The sequence below is a fragment of the Manihot esculenta genome, chromosome 5, assembly GCF_001659605.2.
Source record: "Manihot esculenta cultivar AM560-2 chromosome 5, M.esculenta_v8, whole genome shotgun sequence".
In the NCBI taxonomy this organism is placed as follows: domain Eukaryota; kingdom Viridiplantae; phylum Streptophyta; class Magnoliopsida; order Malpighiales; family Euphorbiaceae; genus Manihot; species Manihot esculenta.
Genome location: NC_035165.2, coordinates 845,995 through 870,806, shown reverse-complemented (window position 1 = coordinate 870,806; position 24,812 = coordinate 845,995). Strand labels below are relative to the sequence as shown.

Sequence of the window (24,812 nt, the reverse complement as noted above, 5' to 3'; positions counted from 1 at the left end):
TTTACTCTTGACGACCTCCCGGTCTATCCTGAACCTGCAAACCTGGGGGTTAGGGGAAAAGGGTGAGCTACTAGAGCCCAGTGAGCAGAACAGTAAAATAATATATTAAAATATATGCTTTCATGGAATGCATCACATCACAAACAATTTACATCAAGGACAGACTTGTCACCATTAGCCCTCTACACATTCCAATGGTGCCAGAGGACGTAGAATGGGTCCCACTGGTCTTTCTCTTAAACATAACATAACATAGTATATCCAATATGCCAGGGGCGATTAGGCCACACCTGGTCTTTCTCTTACTCGGTGCCAGGGACGATTAGGCCACACCTGGTCTTCTTTTACTCTGTGCCAGGGGCGATTAGGCCACACCTGGTCTTTCCATCTCGTATCATATCATATTACATCGAGGGCTAATGGGTCATCCAACATCCATCCACATCAACATCATAATATGCAATGCAACATATTCATGAATTCTAATGCAAAACGACCTAATACATATCATGGCATTTGTGATGCATGAGTCATGCTAAAAATATTTCATTCCTTTAAAATAAGTAAGTTGTGTTCTACTCACCTCTGGCTGACGCTTTACTGACTCTGTAGCAGCTAGCTCACTGCTGACCTCCTCAGTCTCTCAGGTCTGATCCTACACAGGTGGACTCAAATGAGGGACCAAACATACTCTAACATAACTCTAAACATCTCCCCAAAAACCCCCTAAAACATCACAAAACATCCATAGAAAACATGCAAAGGAAGGTTGGACAGGGCACTTTCGGCGGCAGGTTCGGCGGCCGAAAGTCCCTCCAGAGCCGAAACTCAGGCACCTTCGGCGGCCGAAAGTCCCTTCCAGATCCGAAACTCATGCACTTTCGGCGACAGGTTCGGCGGCCGAAACTCCCCTCCAGAGCCAAAAGTCCAACTTTCAGGGGCGAGTTTAGGTGGCCAAAACATGCCACCATAGGCAGGTTCGGCGGCCGAACCTGAGTTCTTCCAGAATGGGAGAACTCAAGCCTCTCATGCACATTTGCCTCCCAAACCTTCCAAACTCAAACACAACACTCCCAAGCATGCATAAACATGCAAAAACACATTCTCAAGCATTTAGGGGCTTAAAACTAGGCTAAACCCCAACAAACATCACATTTACCAAAAAGGGTACATAAACCCTAACACTTTAAATCTACTCTAAACATGCATCATATACTCTTAAAACCCCTCAAAACTTACTTAAAACATAAGAGAGGGTGAGGATCTACTCTTACCTCTTGAAGATCGAGAGGAGAGGCGATCTAAACTTGGAGATGTAGAGAAACAAGCTCCTGAGGTCTCCAAGCTTCTAAAACCTTGATCTTAGCTTTAAAATCTTCAAAACACGGTAAAAACTCATAAAAACTCTGGGAGATTTGAAGGAAAACATAAAATCAACCATGGAGGGTCAAGAACTCACCTTTGCCCGAAAATGGAGAGAAAAACTCGCCCATTTTCGGACATGGGGCCTTTTATAAGTGACTGGCCAGACCACCTTCGGAGGCCAAAGGTGCTTCCAAAACTCAACCACGTTCGGCTGCCGAACTTGACATTCAGCGGCAGCAAAAGAGAGCCACTTTCGGCGGCCGAATATGAGGTTCAGCGGCTGAACCTGGCATTTCCCTTCAAAACTTTCTTTTCTTTCAAAACTCAATTTTCTTTCTTAATCAAACCATAAAACATGTAAAAACATTTTTGGAAAACCTTTATTTTACCCTTCTAGAAGATTTCGACATCCGAGAAATTCCGAATTCCAACGGAGATTCTGCCGGAGGTAGGAACTCCGGTGCCGGGGTCTAGCCGGGTATTACACATGAAAGATGGGAGGGCGACCTGGCACATGAACGAAAGGTGTAGGAGTAGTCTGAGCAGACAGAGAGCGAATAGTGTATAACAAGAGGTCATCTTCCTCCTCCTGGGTGTTATAAACAGATGATGGCGAAAAAAACAAAGTGGACTCAAAGAATGTTACATCCACAGACACAAAATACCGATTCAGATCAGGAGAAAAACAACGATACTCTTTCTGACGTCGAGAGTAGCCAAGGAAGACACATTTGAGTGATTTGGGATCCAATTTAGTAACATGTGGACGAACATCACGAACAAAACAAGTACAACCAAAGATACGTGGCTCAATAGGAAACAAAGATTTAGTGGGAAACAAAATGTTATAAGGGATATCACCATGAAGGATGGAGCATCAGCCCAAAAATATTTAGGTACCTTCATTTGGAATAAGAGGGCTCTCGCTACTTCAAGAAGATGTCGATTTTTTCTTTCAGGAACTTCATTTTGTGAAGGAGTGGCAACACAAGAGGACTGATGAAAAATCCCTTTTTGTAATAAATAAGATTGAAATTCCCTAGAGAGATACTCTTTAGCATTATCACTTTGCAATATACGGATGGAAGTATTGAATTGGTTTGGATTTCATCATAAAATGCACAAAAAATAGAAAATAATTATGAACGACTCTTCATTAAAAATAACCAAGTAGTACGAGAGAAATCATAAACAAAAGTAACAAAATACTTAAAGCCAGACTTAGACACCACAGGACAAGGACCCCAAACATCTGAATGGACTAACTCAAAGGGGGACGAAGCCCGTTTATTGACTCGAGGCAGTGTAGGTAAACGATGATGTTTGGCAAATTGACAAGACTCACAATCTAGAATAGATAAAGAATGAAACTGTGGATATAACTTCTTCAAAGCCGAGAGAGAAGGATGCCCCAAACGACAATGAACATCAAAAGGTGTTAAACGCGTGGAGCATACCAAAGATCGAGGAGATCGAGTTAGTTGCTGATCCAAGACGTAAAGACCCTCTGACTCACTCCCTCTACCAATAATCTGCTTCGTCGAAAGATCCTGAAAAACACAGTGATCAGGAAAGAATGAGACACAACAATTCAATGCAAGAGTGAGTTTACTCACGGAAAGTAAATTAAATGCGAACTTAGGGAGACATAACACAGAGAATACAGAAAGAGAAGGGGTTAAGTTGACATGACCAGAACCCATGACAGAAGATTTAGTGCCATCAGCAAGAGTAACATAAGAAGGCGATGTATGAGACTCAAGATTGGACAAAAGAGTAGAATTACTTGACATATGATCAGTAGCACCAGAATCAATAACCCATTTGGAGGATGAAGACACAAGACATGCAGTAGAGTTATCTGACTCGGCAATTGCAGTGATAGAGGAGGAATTAGAGGATTTTAGAGATGCCTGGTATTGGATGAATTGTGCATACTCATCTGCAGATATCAAAATTCCCTGATCGGAAGATCCATTCAATTTATGTTCCGTGATTTTAGTCATCATAGGAATCACATCAGTTACGGTGGTGGTTTTAACTTCAGCCATAAGGACAACCAACCCAAAACGATAGCAATAAAAGAAACACAGAATCAAAAAATAGTACTCGGCGTGAACAGTACCGATGAACAGTACCACATGAACAGTATCCCCGTGAACAGTGCCGATGAACAGTACTGTAAACAGTGCCGATGAACAGTATCGTGAATAGTGCCGATGAACAGTACCTGAATATGAATAGTACCTAAAACACCTCCACCCAATACCCGAACGACAAACAAACCTCAGATCTGACAAGGGAATGGTGTGGCAACTCTAGCGATGGTGAGATCCAAATATTACCCTTTATGGGTAACCCAAATGAACATAGCCCTAAGTCTCTAAAAAAATTTAAAACTTGACGAGAGAAAAAATTAAATCTCTACGAGAATGGCTCTGATACCATGTAGAAAGATAATATTTGTTGTTATTTTTCACAATAGAGATTACAACCTATTTATACATGAGAGAAGGTATTTAAATAGGAAGGAAAATCAAGCCTATGATTATACAATCTCTAAGATTAAGCAACTGACCCATCTATCAATATTTACTTCCTATATTAACCTATTTATACACGTGAACAGTATCCCCGTGAACAGTGCCGATGAACAGTACTGTAAACAGTGCCGATGAACAGTACCCAAATATGAATAGTACCTAAAACACCTCCACCCAACACCCGAACGACAAACAAACCTCATATTTGACAAGGGAATGGTGTGGCGACTCCGGCGATGGTGAGATCCAAATGTTACCCTTTATGGGTAATCCAAATAAACAGAGCCCTACGTCTCTAAAAAAATTTAAAACTTGACGAGAGAAAAAGTTAAATCTCTACGAGAATGGCTCTGATACCATGTAAAAAGATAATATTTGTTGTTATTTTTCATAATAGAGATTACAACCTATTTATACATAAATGAAGGTATTTAAATAGGAAGGAAAATCAAGTTTATGATTATACAATCCCTAAGATTAAGCAACTGACCCACCCATCTATCAATATTTATTTTCTATATTAACATATTTACTTTCTATAACTTATAACAATATTAATTTTCTGTTGGAATAAAGAATTTTACGTAATTAATTTTTTTTTATAATTTTTTATTTTATTTTTATTAAATTCTTATATGATTCTATAAAAATTTAATTAAATTATTTTTTTTATAAAATAAATATTGTGAAACAAAGTCTAAAGGAAAAGAAATAGAGTGAAAAGAGGGGCAAACAAATGGCAAGTTTGGAGTTTAAAGAAACAACCATATTATATTACTTAAATGATAATTTTATGTTTTTTAAAATGTGATGTTAAGTTTTTATTAATTCTAAGCCATATAATTCTTAAATTTTTATAATTAAATGGAATATTAAATTAATGTTTAAACTATTAAAATAATTTATAGAATTTTAGGAATTAAACAGGAATTTTATAAATAAATTATCACTCTATCCGCTCTAAATTTTTATTCATTTTATTTTTTTATATATATTAAAAATATTTAATTTAAAAAAAAAATAAAATTATAATAATTAATTTATATATTACTAATAGTATAAAAAATTTAAACTAATTTAAAAAATTATACATATTTAACAATATAATTAATTTTATAACGAAATTTTAATAATTAGATTACTAAAGAGAGGAAGAAGTAAAGAAAGGAGAAGAGGTGGGGCCATGCGAGGTTGAACGGTCAAAAAGAAGGGAAAAAAAAAAAGTAATAAAAAATACTTGAAATCTAAAAACTCCAATTCCCAAACAAAACAAAACAAACCATTCCGTCCAATCTAAGAAAGCTGCATCAAGCTGCTTTCTCCTCCACCTTCTCTTTCCTCTTCAATTCCTCTCTCTCTCTCTCTCTCTCTCTCTCTCTCTCTCTCTATCTTCAATCTTACAAACACCAAATCCTTATTAAACACTTCACTAAGATAAAATAAGGTTGATTCATTCTGAAGCTAGTCATGAATCTGTCTCTTACTGTTTCTCCGTTTCCGCTTTTTGTTGACTCATTCTGTAAGTTTCTCTTCCTTGTATTTTTTTCTTCTTTTTGGGTCGCTTATGATGGTGATCTGCATATTGTTTCAGTTCTTTTAGCTGCTTTGCTCTTTCTGCGTAGCCTGGATCTTCGTGGGGAAGATTTTTTTTTTCTTTTGCTTTTTTCCTTAGGAGAATATTATGGAGAGACATTCTCGTTCTCGTTAGCCCCCACCCTTTTTTTTTTAAAATTAAAAAAAAATGTTTTACTATTTTGGGCTTCTGCTATAATGTTTTTTAAGTAGTTCTGTAGCTAATGGGTTCGTTTCAAATTGGGATTTTAAACTCTCTGTTTGACTGCTGCGAAAACCTATATCAAACAGCCTTCAGTTTGCTATTATGCCCTTTTTCTTTTAAAACTAACACAGAAAACAAAAACAACTGAGCTCCGGTAGGGAAACTAGTTGACCTATGTGGTTGCATTTCTTTTGTTTCAGATGGATTTTATCTTTTATTTTTGCCTTATAGGTAGATGGGATTTAGACTTTTAGCTGTCCTCTTTGGTCCTTGTATAAATGATTGAATTTGATGCATGCGTCTCAAAAAATCCGTATCTTTTACTTGCTGCTAAGTTTTCTCTTTGCAAATTATGCACAGAAATGTTCTGTTCACTGCTAATGGAGCTTTCTAACTACTAGCATTTTGCTATTAACTCCTTTTGAAGTTCGCAAGGACTTCACCTTTTAATAGCCCTATTCACCGAATTATATATGCATGTGTTGGAACAGATATGTCAGAGCTCTGGCGTGCTAGTTGAATGACACTTTTATATGTCTAATTGCCCTGACAACAGAGTCCAGAGTCTTTTTTCACTTGTTTTGTTTTTGGAAAGTAATCAATTGTTTGCATTTGGATTTTCATCTTTTATCATTGCATGCTTTCGCATGTATGGATGAATAATGCCTTAAGTACCCGTATTGGGGTATGCATTTGATTGTAATGTTCGCATGTTTACAGCTTTAGTGGTTTCCATGTTTGCTGGTGGCTCCTTGACTTTTTTGTTCTTTTTTTTTCTCCTTTTGATGAGTTTTTTATTTCTTTTTTTTTTTGGAAATAATAAAATCTCATGGGACTTGCCAACTGCATTTACACAAGGAAACTACTATGTACCTATTCATATATGCATCTATATTTGTGTATCACAGTGGTGTTTATGCCAACATGATTTCTTTTCCCCCTCCTCGTCACTGAACATAATTAACACCAATATGTTGTATGTAGGTAAATTACTGAATCTATATTGAGCGAAGGTGAATTTGCAAGGGAAATTTTCTGAACTTTTGGCCTTTTTTTCTGAGCAAATGGCTTCCATAAGCCTTGTGCCTACTTCTGGTTTACGAGATCCAAGTGGAAATACAGCTGGTGTTGATGTGCTTCCTGATGAGATGAATGACATGAAAATTAGGGATGACAAGGTAAGTGATGAGTCTGGTCCTCCGATGTTTATCGTGATTTCATATTATTTACGGCAAAAAGTTGGATGTTTACAGGAAATGGAAGCCACTGTTGTTGATGGGAATGGAACGGAGACAGGTCACATAATAGTCACAACTATTGGTGGCAAAAATGGACAACCTAAACAGGTTATTCCTTTTAATTTTCATGCTCTTTGTCATGCAGACTTTGTATTGGCTTTGAATTTTTGGTGAGACAATTTCCTTCCATGGTTGCAGACAATAAGCTATATGGCTGAGCGCGTTGTTGGACATGGATCTTTTGGAGTAGTATTCCAGGTAAATTGTTAAGTCCACAAATAGCTGCTGATTTGCATACTTGTGAAAATGTCATTTCTTAAAACATGTGGCAAGATGCTCAAACTTTTTTTGTGCCTTGATTTGGATATTCAGGCTAAGTGTTTAGAGACTGGTGAAGCTGTTGCTATAAAAAAGGTTCTACAAGATAAAAGGTACAAGAATCGTGAGCTGCAAACCATGCGTGTCTTGGACCATCCCAACGTAGTGTCCCTGAAACACTGTTTCTTCTCCACAACTGAAAAAGATGAGCTTTATCTTAACCTGGTACTTGAGTATGTTCCTGAGACTGTCCACCGTGTTATCAAACACTACAATAAAATGGGCCAAAGGATGCCACTTATATATGTGAAACTTTATTTTTATCAGGTACTATTTGCAGGCAGGTTGATTTTCCTCTTCATGATATTTGTACATGAGTTTATTGTTTACTGGACTTTTGATATATATTTTACTGGCCATGTTTATCCCATGTGCTTGGTTTTCATATCTTTTGTTTTGTTTAATTTCTTAGTTGTTCAAATCCTTGTTGATTTGTGTCATTTCTGAACTTTTTTATATTCTGACAGATTTGTAGAGCTCTTGCATACATTCACAATAGTATTGGAGTGTGCCATAGGGACATAAAGCCTCAAAATTTGTTGGTATGTTGAAATAGCATTTATTGTCATAGTAAATTAATCCTGCTTTGCTGTCTCCATTAACTAAAATGTCTTATTGTTATTGCTTTCTCTAATTCTGGATCTGTTCTTTATCTTTGAAACAGGTTAACCCACACACCCACCAGGTGAAACTATGTGACTTTGGAAGTGCGAAAGTTTTGGTTTGTATCTAATACTGGAATTGCTACCTTGTTTCTACTATTGTGGATTATTTGGTTATTTTATACTAACTGTGATTAATTTGACAGGTGAAAGGGGAACCAAACATATCTTATATATGTTCTCGATATTATCGGGCACCTGAACTTATATTTGGTGCAACCGAGTACACCATGGCTATTGACATTTGGTCTGCTGGTTGTGTCCTTGCAGAATTGCTGCTTGGACAGGTGGTTTGTTTCTTTTAATATGGTTGACTTATTGTATTTTCAGGTGTATGTAACTAATGCAATATTTCTATTGGTGCCAGCCTCTCTTTCCCGGTGAGAGTGGAGTGGATCAGCTTGTTGAGATTATAAAGGTAATACTCGATTGTAAGATATCTAACCAACAAAAGGCATTAAATAATCGTATTAAGCTATCCACTTCACAGAATGTGGATGCTATTGAATATCTGTCCTAACAACTCCTAGCCCCATGGACCTTTCTTATGACAATGCTCATAAAAAGAAATTGATAGACTGTTCAAGTCTGACTAAGATTGAAATTTTTATTCATATTGAACTATGAGAGACCTTGACAGCTCACAGAGATTAGAAATCCAAACTCTTTAGTTCTAGTAATTTATTTTCTTTCCTTTCTTACTATAATTTTTATGATTGCCTTGCAGGTTCTAGGTACCCCTACAAGGGAGGAAATCAAGTGTATGAATCCTAATTACACTGAGTTCAAATTTCCACAAATTAAAGCTCATCCATGGCATAAGGTACTGGCAATATCTTACTCACTGTGGTAGCTCTGCTATTTGAAATCCTAGTGATGATACACCATGTTCATGTATTCATCTACATATCATTGATCACCAGATATTCCATAAAAGCATGCCCCCTGAAGCTGTGGACCTTGTCTCAAGACTATTGCAGTACTCTCCAAATCTTCGAAGTACATCTGTAAGTATCGAATTCCCTTCGTAGTTGCCCAAGATGGAATTATCTTTTGAAGGCATACCACTCACCTTGATCTAATCTTTCTCCCAACGCTGTCTTTGACATGTCTTGTATTGTTAATGCTAGATGCTCCTCTCTGTTGTGCTTGTGATTAATGTTTAATTCTTCATGTACTTCTACGATTGCTTTTTGTCAGTAGTATTTAAGGCTTGTTAGACCTTAATTGTGATCCAACCTATAAAGATCCCATGTTTGATATGTGTGTTTGTGTGACATATGAAAATCCTATCATAAAGCTGATATTTGTCACCGAATTTTGATGTTTACAATACGATTGCCTAACATTATTTGCCGTTCCTTTGTGATTGTGCTTCCATTTTCTGGTGATTTTCATCAATTTCTTTATTTTCCTTGCAGCTGGAAGCTTTAATTCATCCTTTTTTTGATGAGCTACGTGACCCTAACACTCGCCTACCAAATGGCCGCTTCCTCCCACCGCTTTTCAACTTTAAACCTCATGGTAATGCACCATTATGAAAATTAATTTGCATTTTGCTATTGATAGTGCTTTGATGATAGTAGTTGATGTCTCTTCTTTCTATGGTCAGAGCTGAAGGGAGTGCCAGTTGAGATGTTGGTTAAGTTAATTCCAGAGCATGAAAGAAAGCAATGTGCCTTCCTTGGGCCGTGATGCAACTAGGCAGTGTCTTCTGCTCGCAGAAAACTGTACTGTAGAGAAGTAGCTAGTTATTCAAGTGATCATATTGAAGAAGTTAATGCACCCATGTTCATTTATTCCTTTTTATTTTTATTTTTTAATCATCTTCTACCTCTTGTAGAGAGCAGATAAAAAAGAAGATTTTGCTTATTATCTGACCCTTAATTTTCAGTCAAGACAGAATATTTTATCAATCATATAAAATTATCCTTGCTATTTTGATATTACAAGGATATTGCATCATCAATATATATATATATGGCTACATAAACATGGTGGGTGAAGCATGGTGGTGAATTTCGATGTAGTACTGAATTATTGGGTGGTTAGTGTTTTTATTTTTTTAATTACCTTCAAAACACGGCTCATATTTAGAGACTTTGGCATTCTTGGCATTTGATTGAATTGGTCCATATATGTAGAATAAATTTCTTCAACACATGGCTGAAATTGACGTCACATGGGCGGTTTCGATTTGAAATTAGTGATTTAATTTATTTTTTAAATGAATTAAAATCGATTTGATTTAAAGTGGTTTGAAACGCTTTTGATTTTTTAATGATTTTAGTCTTATTTTAAAACAGTTTTAATTTTTCACGGTTTTAATTTTTAATTAAGTCTAAATTATAAATGGTTATTATTTTGATTTGAAAAATATTAAAAATAAAAATTCAAATAAAATATAAATCTTAAATATTATTAAATATATATTTTATTAAATAAATAAAATGTCTAAAATATATCTATTTACATAATAAAAGATAAAATAATTTTACATATAATATAAAAATAAAATGATGTTATATTTAAATGTAAAAAATATTTTTTATAAGTTAAAAATAAATTTTAATTTAATTTTTTAATAATTTAATTTATTTATATATCAATTTTAAGTAACATAATTTTATAAAATAATTTAATTTAAAAAAAATAAAATAAACTGTCAGTTCAAATTCTCGATTTTAATTTAATTTTGATTAAAAAAGAAGATTTTAATTCGGTTCACAGTCCAAACCGGACCGTTGACATGTTTATGTGTGGGCTGAAAGTATAAATTGTCAAAAAAGGAGACCTGTAGGGCCTCAAATTTTATTGGCGAGGAGATAGCAAATAGCCTTTTTTTTTAGGGCAAAATGCTCTTCAGGCATGCGTAGCCCGGAGCTTATGATGCTCACAAATAATAATGGGAATGTGGCCTTTTGTTGAGCCACTCGGCAAAAAGGGATCTTTATAGCTTAGCCCCAGCCTTCTATATCAAGCTTCCTACACATCACTTAAAATAATCCTAAAAGATGGGATGGGATAAACCCACTGAATATTTTGAGCATAGAAGTGAAGTTAGTTCTTGGATTGAATTTAAATGGCAGGAAAGAACAAGATATTGGCTAAGATCTTCAATGATGAAGTAGAAGATTCATGGTTCTTTTCAAGCATGGATTCTCTAACAGACAGAAGAAGACGTGGAATCCATGCTCCACATAGTACTCAAATATTGGATAATGGGTGCCTCGGAGAAGGAGGAATCCAAATTGATCTCACCTCCAGATGCAGGAACTGAAACTTTCAATATTCCTAAGGACACCCCATGATTATAACATTGAACTTCATGAAACTTCTGCAATTTCATGGAACCCCATATTGATGAATATTAACCTGCAGAAAGAAAATTCTCCCCACCAATCATGTTCAAATATTGGATACTCTCTGTCAAACCCCCCCCCCCCCCCCCCCCCCAAAAAAAAAAAAAAAAAAAAAAACAAAAATTTCGCCGGAGTTAGGTTGAAGAACCAATCTTTAAATGGAAGCAAGTAGCAAAGCTGCGCATCATTGGATATCACCGAAAGAAGCAACTGAGAATCCGGAGGACCAGAGAATTGATCAATTTGATCCTTTACATAATAAGCTTCCACAAATTTTGCAAAGGGGTAAAGGATAGTCAGAATATGATGTATTTCTTCATCTCTCTGCAATTTCTTCTACCTTAAAATCCTTTGTTTTCCATAAAGGCACTTCGTATGTAGATAAAAAAAAAAAAAACTCTACTTTTCTTCTGTTACTGTTTACTATTGAGCTGAGTGAAGGAATGGACATATTAATTAGGAACACCATGCATGAACGCCCAGCAAAATATATTGATAGCCTTATAGCCATGTGAATATGTAATATATGGGAAACAATTTGAAGTGGTTCCTTTAAACAGAGTTTCCTCTTTGCCCTTATCATGGGAAGCCAAATCGACATCTCTGCACTCTGCTTCCATATACGCTGATATGGCTTCCCTGTTATCTGCTAAACGAGACATGTGAGCTCCGTGGTAATAAGACTTTGTAAGGTTAAGGCTGTGTATGATTCACAAATGCTCCCAACTGAATTTAAAAGTTGAAATTGAAACTGAACCCATGAGACTCCAACAATGCAATTTAGAGCTAAATCAGGTACGACCCGGAATCGCCAGTTCCAAATTGGAATCGGACCATGTCCATGCTCAAGTAAAAGAGGTCTAGAAAGCCAAGGTAAAACCAGCCAAATTTTGATAAACTTTTGACGTGGAAAGCCAATTAACAATATGCAGTCTAAAAATTGATAAATTTTAAGAATGCTTTCCCAGTTAGGGACTTAAAAAATAACAAGAAGATGTAATCGCTGTAATAACAATATTAAATTTTGAACCCTCACAAGTAGGCCTGATAAGACACAGTCGTCGTTTATTAAAATAGTCAGATTGTTGAAATCACTGATTGGGGACCGATGAAAGTGCAAGTTATGGGAAGAACATGGGGGGGCTTATCAACACTTGCAAATCCTTTTACCTTTTTCCAGAACTAGCATATGCAGACTCCACATTCACAAAAAGAGGCCAATGCCCAAATGAAATTTGGTCGGTTTCCGCCACCAGAACCATTTAAAAAAATAATAAAAATAAGGCCAAGGCTCAGATGTTTTTGAATGTCCATTCCACTATCAGCTCTTATTATATATATATGGGATTCAGCCTTTCTGATTCTGATTGCATTCCAAGGCCAAACTTAGTTAAATCTTTGGCAAGTTGCTCTAGTGCTCATACTGCACTCTCACTTTAAACCGTTAAATCAAACCCACTAGCTTCCTTCTTTCAACTTCCCATAATTTAGGCTGCATTTTTCCTTTGTCAGATATAGTTTCTTCATCAAATGATAGAGACAAAGCAAATTTGAACTGGGGATTTTGAATTCCAGCAATTTGCAATAGAATTCTACATTGTTTCTTAGTTTCAGAATTTTTTCCTAGTTGAGCTCAAATGGGTTGTTCTCGTCTGCCATTACTTGTGTTCTGCATTTTCTGTCTTTGCTTCTTCCTTTACACCGCCCAAGCTAGGTGGCATCATCACCATACAAAGCATAAACACACTCACTCTCAGAAACCATCCGGAATTTCTCAACCTCCCTATTCTTCACCTGAATATGCTCATCTTTCAGAACCTCCCTCTACTCCACCTGAATTTTCTTATCTTCCAGAACCTCCAACTCTTCCGCCTGAATCTGCTAATCTGACTCCCACTCCTTCACCTGAGCCTGCTAGCTCGCCTGATGATGGGAGTGACTACAATTCTGGGGTTTTTGATGTGCGGAAATTTGGAGCTGTTGGTGATGGTATAACAGATGATACTGATGCATTCAAGATGGCATGGGAAACAGCCTGCCAAGTTGATTCTGCAGTTATCCTTGTTCCTTATGGCTTCACATTCATGATTCAGTCTACAATTTTCACAGGCCCTTGTCAATGTGGTCTGCAGTTTCAGGTACCGTGCGTAAATTATCCCCTTCAGTTTACTACGTTCTTTTCTACTTCTTGAGGATTAAAAGGACTAATTTGCATTATGCCACTGCGAAGGTTGATGGGACTCTTTCACCTCCTGATGGACCAGACTCCTGGCCACAAAAGAACAGCAAACGACAATGGCTTGTCTTTTACAGAGTTAATGAAATGTCTCTAGTAGGAGGTGGGGTAATAGATGGCAGAGGAGAGAAATGGTGGGATCTTCCATGCAAACCCCACAAGGTATTAACAAGTCTATTCTTAAAAAGCCTGCAATTTTAGGTGTTGGATTCTATTACTAATCCATTGTACGTGTTCTAATGGAGCAGGGAATAAATGGAACCACATTGCCTGGACCCTGCGACAGTCCAATAGTAAGTCTGTGCACTTGCTGCTATATTCTTCCATTTTCATGCAACACAAATCACGAATTAATTGAACTGAGCACTATTTGGTAATGCAGGCCATTAGGTTCTTTATGAGCTCCAACTTGACTGTTCAAGGACTTAGAATCAAGAACAGCCCCCAATTCAACTTCAGATTTGACAACTGCAAGACTGTTCATATAAAATCCATTCACATTACTGCTCCTGCCCTGAGTCCTAACACTGATGGAATTCACATAGAGAACACCAATGACGTAGAAATATACGATTCAGTGATCTCCAACGGTCAGCAAGGGGCTTCATAAATCTTCCTCATTTCTCTACTCACTGAGTCAGGCATCACTAACATCTTTCATTGCATTCTTACAGGTGACGACTGCATATCAATTGGGTCGGGCTGTTATGATGTAGACATAAGGAATGTCACTTGTGGACCTAGTCATGGAATCAGGTATTCAATTCTAATCTTAGAAAATTGTCTGTCACATTTTAGAAATTTTAACTTTTTTAAAAGATTTGTATGCTCAATGAAAAATTGTTTTTCTTCCGCTCAGTATTGGGAGTCTAGGCAATCACAACTCTCGAGCCTGTGTATCTAACATCACGGTTAGAGACTCGGTGATCAGAGTGTCGGATAATGGAGTAAGGATCAAGACATGGCAGGGTGGGTCAGGAGCAGTATCAGGAATAACATTCAGCAATATTCACATGGACAATGTAAGGAATCCGATTATAATAGACCAGTTCTACTGCTCGACAAAGGACTGCGCCAACAAAACATCAGCAGTTTTTGTGTCGGACATTCTCTACGAAAATATAAAGGGAACTTACAACATTCGAAGCCCACCAATGCATTTTGGCTGCAGTGACTCAGTGCCTTGCACCAACTTGACTTTCTCAGATGTTGAGCTTCTTCCTGCTCAAGGAGACATAGTTCAGGATCCATTTTGTTGGAATGCATATGGAGAATTGCAAACACTAACTATTCCACCAGTCTCTTGCTTGATGGAGGGTGCTCCTCGATCCATGTTGGATAATGAGATGGATTATTGTTGACCCATGCTAGATTGGACTGTAAAGTAGTTTCGATATGTACTGTACTGCACATAATTGAAAGAGAAGCCATGATTAATGTAGTATCATGGTAACTGGATCTAATTATGTAATGATTGTGGAACGTTGTATTTTATTAAACTTCCCATAATAATATACATAATATCTAATTATTTATCAACTTTTTTTTCCCTTTTTATATCACTCCTCCTACATCATCACACTCCTTTTTCCACTTCTTCCCTCACTAATCTATATTAAAAACATAGATATATGTAAATAGTTATCAGTATTTTATCCTTAAACATATATCTCATTTTTGAACTAAAGTTAAATCTTTTGTTTTTTTTTATTCTCTTACATATTGTGATTGTTGGGTGCCTATGTGCCTATATATGGCTTGGCCCATAGGTTTGAGGCAATAATTAAACTACTAATCATACAAGAATATGAGAGTGAGGGGAGATCATTTATGGGTAATCTGAGGTATGATTATGTAGTCATTGGTATGGAAAGTAGAATATTCCAACTTTAGAAAATACAAGGTGATGAGATTGTTGTAATGCATAATGAGACAAGAAGTATTAAAAAAAAAAAAAAAAAGCAGAAGAAAAACACAGAGAGAAAAGTGAAATAGGGAAGCTGCGTGAGTAGAGTTGAAAGCAACAGTGTCGAAACCTTTACCCGCACTAAAATTGATAATGGGGTGGGCGCACAAGTGGGGAGATAAGCTTTTCTCTAACTCTGTTGCACGCGAGAGCTCTACCATCATCTATAATCATATTAATATACAATTCCAGGATTTGTAGTTGAAGCATAGAGAGAGAGAGACTGTGAAGAGTAGTTTTCTGAAAAAGTTGCAGTCGGTGCACGAGCTACAATCCAATGGCCACCCACCAAACTCACCTTTTCAATCTCTTTTTCATAAAAAAATCCTCAAGAATTGTCTTGTTGGGAATGTTTCTTGTTTTTATTATTGGTAGCTGTGTGTTGTCTGTGCTCGTCTTCAATTGTCCCAGAGTTAAAGACTTTACAGTAAAATAATAAATATGGAAAGGAAGAGTACAGAGACAAGTGGTCCTTTAAGCTCCTTGGTTTTATATTTATTTATATACTTGCGGAGGGAGAGAATCAAAATTTTATATTCATTGCTGAAATGAGATAATTGAATTTGTATAATGCTCCTTAGAAGGTTTTTTTTTTTTTTTTTTTTTAATTGTCATATTGCTTCTCTTATTCTATGTTTCCTTTTTGCATAAATGATGAATAACAAGTAATATAAAAATAAAAAAATTTATAACTTTTGTTCAAAAACTGATTCAAGTGAAAGAGTATAATCTTTTGATTAATAACTACAATTTTATTTTAGATGATTAAAAAAAAAAAAACTTATACAATATTACCTTTGTAACCCACAGCAAAATTTATAGGATTAGGTAATGATAATTAAAATAAACTTTTGGCAAATGAATTATTCATAATATATATGAAAGTAATGGATTAATAATTGAGTAATATTGGCTCAAACACCACAACTTGTAAATGGGCCTATTCATAGCCCAAAATTATTGGACAAGCTCAAGTCCAAATTTCCCTTTGTTTTTTTTTTAAAGCCTTACGCTCAAAATTCTTAAAAGAAATGAAAATTGATTTAACATAAATGATATGCTATAAAACATTACAAAAAATAGATATATTTAAGTTTCTAATTTTGTAATTTGCAATTAATTTTTGAGTTTATATATTTAAGGTTTTTGAAACATCTATGTCAGTTTTATGAATAAGAGAAAAGAAAAGAAAAGAAAACTCCAGGATATGCATGTTTTCAACCTGAAGACTTCATGGAGGAGTCTCAACCTAAAACTTCCCTGCAGCAGATAATTGAAGTTCCAGAGAAAGGAGATTTAGATCTCAGGCTTTCGCTTTATATGTTGAGGAGTTGGTTGACCGCTTGGAATCAGAAACGAGTCGATTTACATGCGGCCCAGTTCGGCATTGTTGTCTTGTCATGTCACTTTTCTTTCTAACCCTTTTAATGTATTTAGTTGATAGTTGTTAATGAGTATTAGAGATTTAAATAATAAATTATACAAAATAATTTATTTTAAATTTTAACTATTCACTATTATGATATGTAATAACTATTAAAATAATTAATATTATTAATAAAATTTAACATGTAAGCATTAAATTAATTTATAAATATTTAATGAGTTAAAATTATAATTAAATATTTTAAGGAAAAATTACTTTTTAGTCTATGAGATTTAACGTAATTAACACTTTTATTCCTCTATTTTGGCGATCCAACACTTAAGTCCCTCACTTTCTTTTCTATCAAAATTTGTAGTTTTTCCGTCCAAAATAGCTGTTTGGGACACGTGAATTGACAAAATTGATCCTCACTAAAAGTCCCGCTATTTCAAAATCACGAAATCCAAACCCAATACCTCTTCACAGTAGATTTTTCTTCTTCACTATAACTCATACCCTTTCTGCAACTCTCAAATAATGTTTCAGGGAGAAGAAATATGGAAAAGAAAAAAAAATCAATAATGTTAAAAGGAAATAGAAAAAATACGAGGGAGAACAAAGATAAAAAAGAAAAAAAAAAAAGAAAAATCAACAATGTCAAAAAAATAATTAGAGAAAATTAATATATGGGAGAAAAAAGATGAAGAAGAGAAAAAAAAAAAGAAAAATCAATAATGTCAAAAGAAAATAGAGAAAATATGAGGGAGACGAAAGATGAAAAAGAGAGAGGGAAAAAAGAGGAGAATTAACAATGGATAAAAAGAAATAGAGAAGATATGAAAGAAAATAAAAATAGGAATTTCACGTTGAGAAAATGGTATTTCTGAAAAAAATTATCACTTCTCACCTTTGAATCTTTGACCAAACAGCTTAATTGAACGGAAAGACTATAAATTTGAACGGAAGGACTATAAATTTGGACGGAAGATAAAGCGAGGGATTTAAGTGTTGGGTCACCAAAATAGAGAGACAGAAGTGTTAATTATGTTAAATATCAGGGACTAAAAAATAATTTTTTCATATTTTAGTAATTATTAAAAAATAAATAAATTAAATCGAATGGGTGTGTGACTAACAATTTTCAACTTTCACACCAAATACTTTCTATCTGCCACCACAATTGAACTTAACATTTCATGGTTTTACACTGAGACTGTTCCACACAAACATATTCAGTATTATTATTAATAAAACATTTCATTTAAATTTTAATTTACAATTAAATTATGATATTTTTATTCCGGAAGGACAAATATTACATAATTTTCTTTCACCAGCACGGCATACCAGTTTTCTCGTGTTACACAAATCAAGGTGTGACTTTTGGGTCCACGTTGGACTTTGCGCCCTGCCATACCACTATTTGTTTGGGAAGAAACGTAAGCTAAGCAGCCTTTGCTTACGTCATCTATCCAACGTCAGCAGTTGTGACCAAATTACGTTGCCTCGTCCGCCGGATTATTCTATCCTTCTCTGGAAAGGACTTGTCTGTTAAAATATCATGTCTTTGCCGAATTTTGACTTTGGCAATGCCTTGTATACGCATTTACGATGACGTTTGCAAACCTAACTATGAATGAATTGATTGTTGGGTAAGTCCAATATAAATTCTTTCACATGTAAAACTAAGTTTTAAAAAATTTATCTAGTAGATAAAATATATTTGAGAATTACTTAAAAAGAAAGATGAGCTTATAATTGATTAAAATTATATAATTGTTGGTAAGTTTAGCCTTCCTTTTTATCTTTTTCAAAAAGAAAAAGTCTAAGCTGAGAGTTGCCAAGCTTAGCCGGCATTAATTTCCGTCCTTTAATACAGATTGAATAATTGAAAATAAACTTGAACACGCTATAAATTGCCATTTCTAGCATTTAGAAGACAACGCCTACACGCCAGTCCACCTTCCAAGTTGAATGCGTCACTGCATCCTTGTCCGACTAGAATCCGCCATGGAAAATGAGAAAGTTGATCGCGCCAGTGTTTACAATGCCGAAGACGACGTCGATGATCTCCAGGAAGATCAGAAGGTTGAAAAGTTTTTCGCTTTGATTAGATGCTTTCAGGAAGCACGTAATAATCGAAGAAAAGATCAAGTCTTGGAAGAGGAGGAGAAGAAGAAGAAGAAGGTTAGAAGGTTAAACGATCCGCAGCCCAGTTGGGTACCTTCTTTCGAATGGGAAGATTTCACTGAGGAGATTCAGTTCAGAAAACTTCCCATCTTTACTCGTCCTCATGACCAGAAAGAAGACAAGAAACTGCAAGAGGAAGATGATGGTTTAGATCTCAATCTCAGACTATAGCGTGTTCGATCTCATAGTTTAATGATGCCAAATGGGATTGAAACACTCTTTTTTTCTTCGTTTGATGAATCTAATTAATGTTTAACGTTTGTTGTCGTGTAATGTTGAAATATGAATTCCCTGCCGGAACTGACATGGTCCTTCTGCGTCGCATATGAAAATGAAACAAACATGGATCGATTGCACTTACGCATGCAACTTTTAACAGAATATAGTAGTAAAATAGATGATAAAGTACAAGGAAAAAGGTTAGAGCTCTTGAGACAGATCGATGTTAATGTTGATCCTAGAGAAAGCAGATGTAATGAACTGTTGTTTCAACAAAAGTATAGGACCCATTTGTTTAGATTTTTTTGATGGGACAATGATCATACAGCGTGATCTTTGCTTCGCTGTTTGTTTTGCTCAGCAATCATCACGTTTCCTTGTTTGTCTCGCAATCTTGGCGGTGAGAAATGATTCATAGCCCACAACAATACAATATGTGGGGTCCCCTATCTAAATTTATTATTATTATTATTATTATTATTATATTGTTCGTGAAAATTAACTTATTATATATTTTATTACATGTTATAAACTTTTTAACCTTTTCTTTTTCTTATTATAATATTGATGTATAAACAAATTAAGAATAACTTATATTCAAAGTTAAAAATAGCCAACGGTTCTGCTTATTTTGTTCGTGGACACTTAGTTTAAGCTGTTGAAGAGAGATATCAAAGCAGTGGCGGAAGTAACAATTTAAGTTATTTAAATAAATAATAAAAAAAATATGAAATAAGTAGAGTATTTTTTATAAATATTAATAATTATTAAAATTTAAATATTTAATTTATTATCTATTAAATTTATATTATTTAAATTTTATTTTTAAAATTTAAATAGTCTATAAATTTTATTAAATAATCTACTATTACTCCTAAAACACTTTTATTAGTAAAAAAATATTTTCTCTAAATGTAGATAATTTAATGTATAATTTTAATTATATAATGACTCTCAATTGAATAAAATAAAAAATATTACTTTTTAAAATATGTTTATATAAAGTTAATAAATAAATTTAATAATTAATGGTATATTATTTTATAAAAAAATAATAATTAATTCTTAAAAAAATTACTATTAAAATGAGATTGACTATTATTCTATTAATATTCTTTTTTATATTCGATACAGTAAAATGATAAATAAATAAGTTTGAGAGATTAAAATTTAACTTATTTAATCTGATATAATTTTTCTTTAATGAAATGATAGTGCAATGAATATATAAGGATAATATTTTAATTTAATATAAATTTTAATTTAAAATCAATAATAACTAAATACAAGAATGATATATTAATCTAATGTAAAATTTAATTTAAAATTAATAATAGCTAAATAATTATTTAACTCTATACTAAATGTATCATTGATAATAAAAATGAAGTATAAAATATAAAACATTTTAATTACATAATTTTGAAATAAATGCTAATTCATAAAATATTTAAATCTATAAAAATTTAATCATAATTTTCTTTGCTTTAAAATAAAATTATTTAAATACTCATAAAAATTTTAAAGATTTTCAGGGTGATGGTCCTCTCCTTCAATGGGTAGAAAGATGTTTAAAATGGTTTACGACCTTAACCGTCTGTCTCTCATTTGAATTTGTGTGTCAATGGATAATAAAATTGGTGACATAGTAGTGGCTCTTACGGAACTAATCTCTCTTTTGTAAATTTTATCTTTTTTAGCAGCTATGCAAATTATTTTCTTTAACAGTCATATAATATATTAATATTGCAGCAAAAAAATTATTATGAAAATAAAATAAATTATATATTTTTTTAATATTTTTAATATAAATATTTATTTTTATATTTTAATTGACGGTGGGCCATAGATACTAGAAATCAAGATAACTTCTGTAGAAGGAAAAATGATTAGAAGGATTATGTTGTGTTTGGGAATTTTTGTTTTAGAGAAAAGAAAAGATAGAGATGGTAGAAAGAAAATAAACGTGGAAAGTAAGGAGAAAGAATAAAAATAAATGAAAAAAAAATAATTTTCTTTCTCTGTTTGAATGTTTAAAAAGAAAAGAAAATATATATATCATTTCTTATAGAAAAAGAAAAAATAGTAATTTCATATAATAAGAGTGAATTTTGAAATAATATTTTTCTTATTTATTTTTCTTCCTTTCTCCCTTGAAAATAATTTTATTTTTCTCTTCTTTATTTTTTTTTTTTAAATTTTATTTTCAAACGAGCCAAATAACCCTTTAGAAGTTGATTCTGTGGGCTCTTCTCTGGCCGATCAAAGAATCCATGGCCCCTGTTTAATTAATGAATAGGTTAAGTCGCTAGAATTAATCTATGAGATTAGATTATAATTATTAATAAATTTCTGTTATTTTAAAATTTAAATTATTAGTGGTTGGCATTTCAATTAGAGAAGTAATAAGTCATTGTAAAAAAAAAATTGAAATTTCAAAAAACTATATTTCATTAGTAATTTTTTTGAAAGAAATATTTTAAACAAATTTTAATTTCATATTTTTCTAATCCTTATAATAAGTTTAAAAGAACAATATTATCTATGGAGAGTGATTTTGTAATTTTTCATATATTTCAGATATTTAATTATTTTTAAATATTTGATTAATGAAAAATAGGTAAAAGGATTAAATGATATACTAATTTAAGCATTAGGAAGTAATCAATTTAATTTTGTAATACCAAAAGTTTACTAAGGACTTTGGCTAATATTAATGAGAATATAAGTTCTGCTCTTAGAAAAAAAACAAAAAGGAATCTTCCACATAAAATCCACAAAGTGGGGTTTAGGGAGGAAATTATAAAAATGATTTTACATATATGTTTTTATTTATTACAAAAGGAATTAAATTTGATTTGAGGAGCAGAGAAATTGGTGGAGAGGATTTTGGAGGCGACAATGGCATTGGCAGCTTCAGTGTAATGAACTCCATCCCAACTTATGTATTTTGATCCCATCTCGCAAACGTTGTGACCCCTCGCCCCACATGTTATATTCTTATTATAGTTGTAAGGAGCTCCTCCATACCCACAGCACGCCATTAGAGGATTCTCAAAACCTGCAAGTTTTTTTTATCACAGTAATCAGACAACCTTATCCTTTTTCTTGATTTTGCAGGATAAACGTTGAGCTTCAATTGAATCACTTACCGTAGGTAGAAGCATTGGCAAACAGATCGTACTTGATGGAGTATATATCAACATAGACTATGGTGGCATCCTCCAATTCTGATCTAAGTTCTTCACATACTGCTTTCATCTGCTTGTTAAATTCCTTAGCTGCCTCATTAAGAGGCTTTAGGCACCCATGTTCATCAAAATCGTTTTCTTTCTTCTCAGTTATGGAAAGTACTCGGGGCAAACATCCTAGAGGCCCTGTGTTGTGTACCCAGAAGTTTCTTCCTCCATGTTGATATATCCCCTGTAGTTTGTTTGTCATAACAGTTAAAAACTCTTACAACTTGCCTAGCTTTGCTGCAAAGTATGAAGATTCACGTACCTGGATAGCATAGTCGATTTCATCTACGATGGATGGGATCTTTTTGATAACTTCTTTGTAAGAAAGATATTCAAATGAACCAGCCAAATCGTTCTGTCCAATGTCCATTATGTAAAGTGCATCTTTGAACTCTTCCTCGCCAACCAAGTCTTTGTAGCCTAAACCAGAGAGTATAAGACTTGCATTTATATTACAAGCTTTGGATTCTATATATATCAGTATATACCTACCTAAGGATAAGAGCTCCGGGGAGCGGTTTCGGAAATGAAGGAACTGAAGAACTTGAACATCCAAGCTAAAAGGTTTATATCTAGGAGAGGTCGCTGCACCGCTAAAAGCAAAATTTGCTCCATATCTGAAATTTGCTCCTAGAGGTTCAAGATACGGTGTCAAATATTCAGAGTTCAGATTTTCACCTGCAAGCCACACAAAATATAATGTCTAACATATTATGTTGATAGTTGACATTGAAATGCCAAACGTTCATCACACGACCGACTTACATAAGAAATCAATAACCAAACGTCCATCACACAACCGGCCAGTTGGCCGATTGAAGTATGTGCGTCCGTTGGGAGCTCCGAAGATCATACCCAGGCCGGAAAAGTATGCGCCAGTGTCAGTGTTGGAGTCACCAAATGTGAACATCACTGGGTTTCTGTTGCACTGAGACTGAACAAAGAACGGTAGGAAGCTGCATAGAATAGCGAGAAGAAGAGGAAATCCATTTGCTCTCGTATCCATTTTTTTACTTGGCTTTGATTAGGGAATTACTAGGAGCTCTATTTATATACCCACAAGTATTATATAATGCAGTTTTCTGACGGCAACAGTTTGTTATAATTGAAATATGCAAACAAAGTATTTACTAGCTAAGCAAGAGAGTAGTTTATTATGATAATAGCAATTTAATTTAACATAAACATGTGAACTGTTGGATGCAAGCAAAAGCAACAATTTGGCGAAATGGATTTTGGTATTCTCACCCTCCTCCTAGTATTTTTACCGCCTGATCTGCCGAGCGTAAGTAGTATCAACCACTTCTCTCCTAATTTATTTAATGCAAAACAAAAAGATGATGAATACCCAAAAGAATAGATGATTAGGGTAATTAATAAATCTAAATAAATTTGGTGGTTGCATTAGAAATATGAGGTGTGGCAGTAAACTGAAGGTGGAAACAAGATTAATGACGTTTTCTAGACGGAAGCATGTCACGAGGCACTGGGCAATTACTCATGTTTTTGGCTTATTTGCTAAGTGATTACGTTGGTTTTTGATATAAAGCCCGTGAAGCAACCCGTGAAAAGAAACCAATTATTGGGCAACCAAGGAAACAGGACTTGGGTTCTGAATGCTGTTGATGTACATGTCAGTGTTACTCTGAGGACTGGGAAGTGTTACTGACAAGCAGGCAATGATTTAGATTAAGAATAGAGCCATTCAAAACATGTCCCTATAAATTTCAAGTGGGTTCTCATGATGTTTGCTCTTATGATTGTTTCCATGGCTCTGATACGCATGGTCGATGCTTTCCCAGGAAATTAAGACTGCTGGTTTTGCGTGCTATGGAGCATCTAGAGTTGATTTCGCAGGCTTATCTCACCTTGGGACTTTTCAGGAACAAGTGTGACATTCAGGGAAAAAAACCAAAAAGACAAAATTTCATGCGGTGAGCGTGGATCGAACACGCGACCTTCAGATCTTCAGTCTGACGCTCTCCCAACTGAGCTATCCCCGCTGATTGCTTAAGTTTTGGAAATTATTAATTTTGAAAAGAGCATATCCCTCTGATGCATAACATACCCGGCCCATATCTTCAAACCCATGTTTGAAAAATGAGGAAGAAAAATTAGAGAGTAATAAGTTATTTTATTTTAAATTATTTTTATGCTTGATTAATTGAATATTAAGGAAAAAATAAAAATTTAGGAAGAAAATAATTTTTATATTCCACCTTCTTTTTCTCCCAATTAGGGAACTTTTTAAAATTATAAATATATCCTCAT

The 24,812-nt window shown here is 34.2% G+C and overlaps 4 protein-coding genes and 1 non-coding gene across 6 annotated transcripts; 3 read left to right on the top strand and 2 right to left on the bottom strand.

The window, feature by feature from the left end:
* Positions 1-5,184: 5,184 nt before the first annotated feature.
* Positions 5,185-9,928, top strand: LOC110615931 (shaggy-related protein kinase alpha). Its single transcript, XM_021758157.2, has 13 exons — positions 5,185-5,427; positions 6,670-6,863; positions 6,939-7,031; positions 7,122-7,181; positions 7,296-7,568; positions 7,769-7,843; positions 7,966-8,022; positions 8,110-8,250; positions 8,331-8,381; positions 8,691-8,786; positions 8,887-8,970; positions 9,385-9,487; positions 9,576-9,928. Exons 2-13 carry the CDS (start codon positions 6,750-6,752, stop codon positions 9,656-9,658), a joined length of 1,230 nt encoding a protein of 409 aa, XP_021613849.1. The 5' UTR covers positions 5,185-5,427; positions 6,670-6,749; the 3' UTR covers positions 9,659-9,928.
* Positions 9,929-11,424: 1,496 nt separating this feature from the next.
* Positions 11,425-15,074, top strand: LOC110615930 (polygalacturonase At1g48100). Its single transcript, XM_021758156.2, has 6 exons — positions 11,425-13,463; positions 13,556-13,723; positions 13,810-13,854; positions 13,944-14,151; positions 14,236-14,317; positions 14,421-15,074. Exons 1-6 carry the CDS (start codon positions 12,963-12,965, stop codon positions 14,920-14,922), a joined length of 1,506 nt encoding a protein of 501 aa, XP_021613848.1. The 5' UTR covers positions 11,425-12,962; the 3' UTR covers positions 14,923-15,074.
* A 3,650-nt stretch (positions 15,075-18,724) lies between these two features.
* LOC110616069 (protein NIM1-INTERACTING 1) lies at positions 18,725-19,392 on the top strand. Its single transcript, XM_021758382.2, has one exon. It carries the CDS (start codon positions 18,868-18,870, stop codon positions 19,252-19,254), a length of 387 nt encoding a protein of 128 aa, XP_021614074.1. The 5' UTR covers positions 18,725-18,867; the 3' UTR covers positions 19,255-19,392.
* Positions 19,393-22,019: 2,627 nt separating this feature from the next.
* LOC110616098 (GDSL esterase/lipase At1g09390) lies at positions 22,020-23,822 on the bottom strand. Of its 2 annotated transcripts, XM_021758422.2 has the most exons (5): positions 23,307-23,806; positions 23,034-23,219; positions 22,804-22,961; positions 22,455-22,725; positions 22,020-22,363 (listed from the first exon to the last, which is right to left on the bottom strand). In XM_021758422.2, exons 1-5 carry the CDS (start codon positions 23,545-23,547, stop codon positions 22,131-22,133), a joined length of 1,089 nt encoding a protein of 362 aa, XP_021614114.1. In that variant the 5' UTR covers positions 23,548-23,806; the 3' UTR covers positions 22,020-22,130. The 2 variants fall into 2 exon arrangements, with proteins under 2 accessions (XP_021614114.1, XP_021614113.1); XM_021758421.2 differs by having other exon boundaries at positions 22,804-23,219; positions 23,307-23,822.
* A 649-nt stretch (positions 23,823-24,471) lies between these two features.
* On the bottom strand, positions 24,472-24,544 carry TRNAF-GAA. The gene has a single exon. It is a non-coding gene; the product is annotated as a tRNA-Phe (tRNA).
* Positions 24,545-24,812: the final 268 nt, after the last annotated feature.

Coding starts and splice junctions, on each gene's coding strand:
- LOC110615931 (XM_021758157.2), top strand. CDS start 6,750: ATGGCTTCCATAAGCCTTGTGCCTACTTCTGGTTTACGAGATCCAAGT. Junction 8,787..8,886: donor AAGCTCATCCATGGCATAAG/GTACTGGCAATA, acceptor ATTGATCACCAG/ATATTCCATAAAAGCATGCC. Junction 8,971..9,384: donor CAAATCTTCGAAGTACATCT/GTAAGTATCGAA, acceptor TTTTCCTTGCAG/CTGGAAGCTTTAATTCATCC.
- LOC110615930 (XM_021758156.2), top strand. CDS start 12,963: ATGGGTTGTTCTCGTCTGCCATTACTTGTGTTCTGCATTTTCTGTCTT. Junction 13,464..13,555: donor AATGTGGTCTGCAGTTTCAG/GTACCGTGCGTA, acceptor GCCACTGCGAAG/GTTGATGGGACTCTTTCACC. Junction 14,152..14,235: donor CGATTCAGTGATCTCCAACG/GTCAGCAAGGGG, acceptor GCATTCTTACAG/GTGACGACTGCATATCAATT.
- LOC110616069 (XM_021758382.2), top strand. CDS start 18,868: ATGCGTCACTGCATCCTTGTCCGACTAGAATCCGCCATGGAAAATGAG.
- LOC110616098 (XM_021758421.2), bottom strand. CDS start 23,547: ATGGATACGAGAGCAAATGGATTTCCTCTTCTTCTCGCTATTCTATGC. Junction 22,726..22,803: donor AAATCGACTATGCTATCCAG/GTACGTGAATCT, acceptor AACAAACTACAG/GGGATATATCAACATGGAGG. Junction 22,364..22,454: donor TGCCAATGCTTCTACCTACG/GTAAGTGATTCA, acceptor AAAAACTTGCAG/GTTTTGAGAATCCTCTAATG.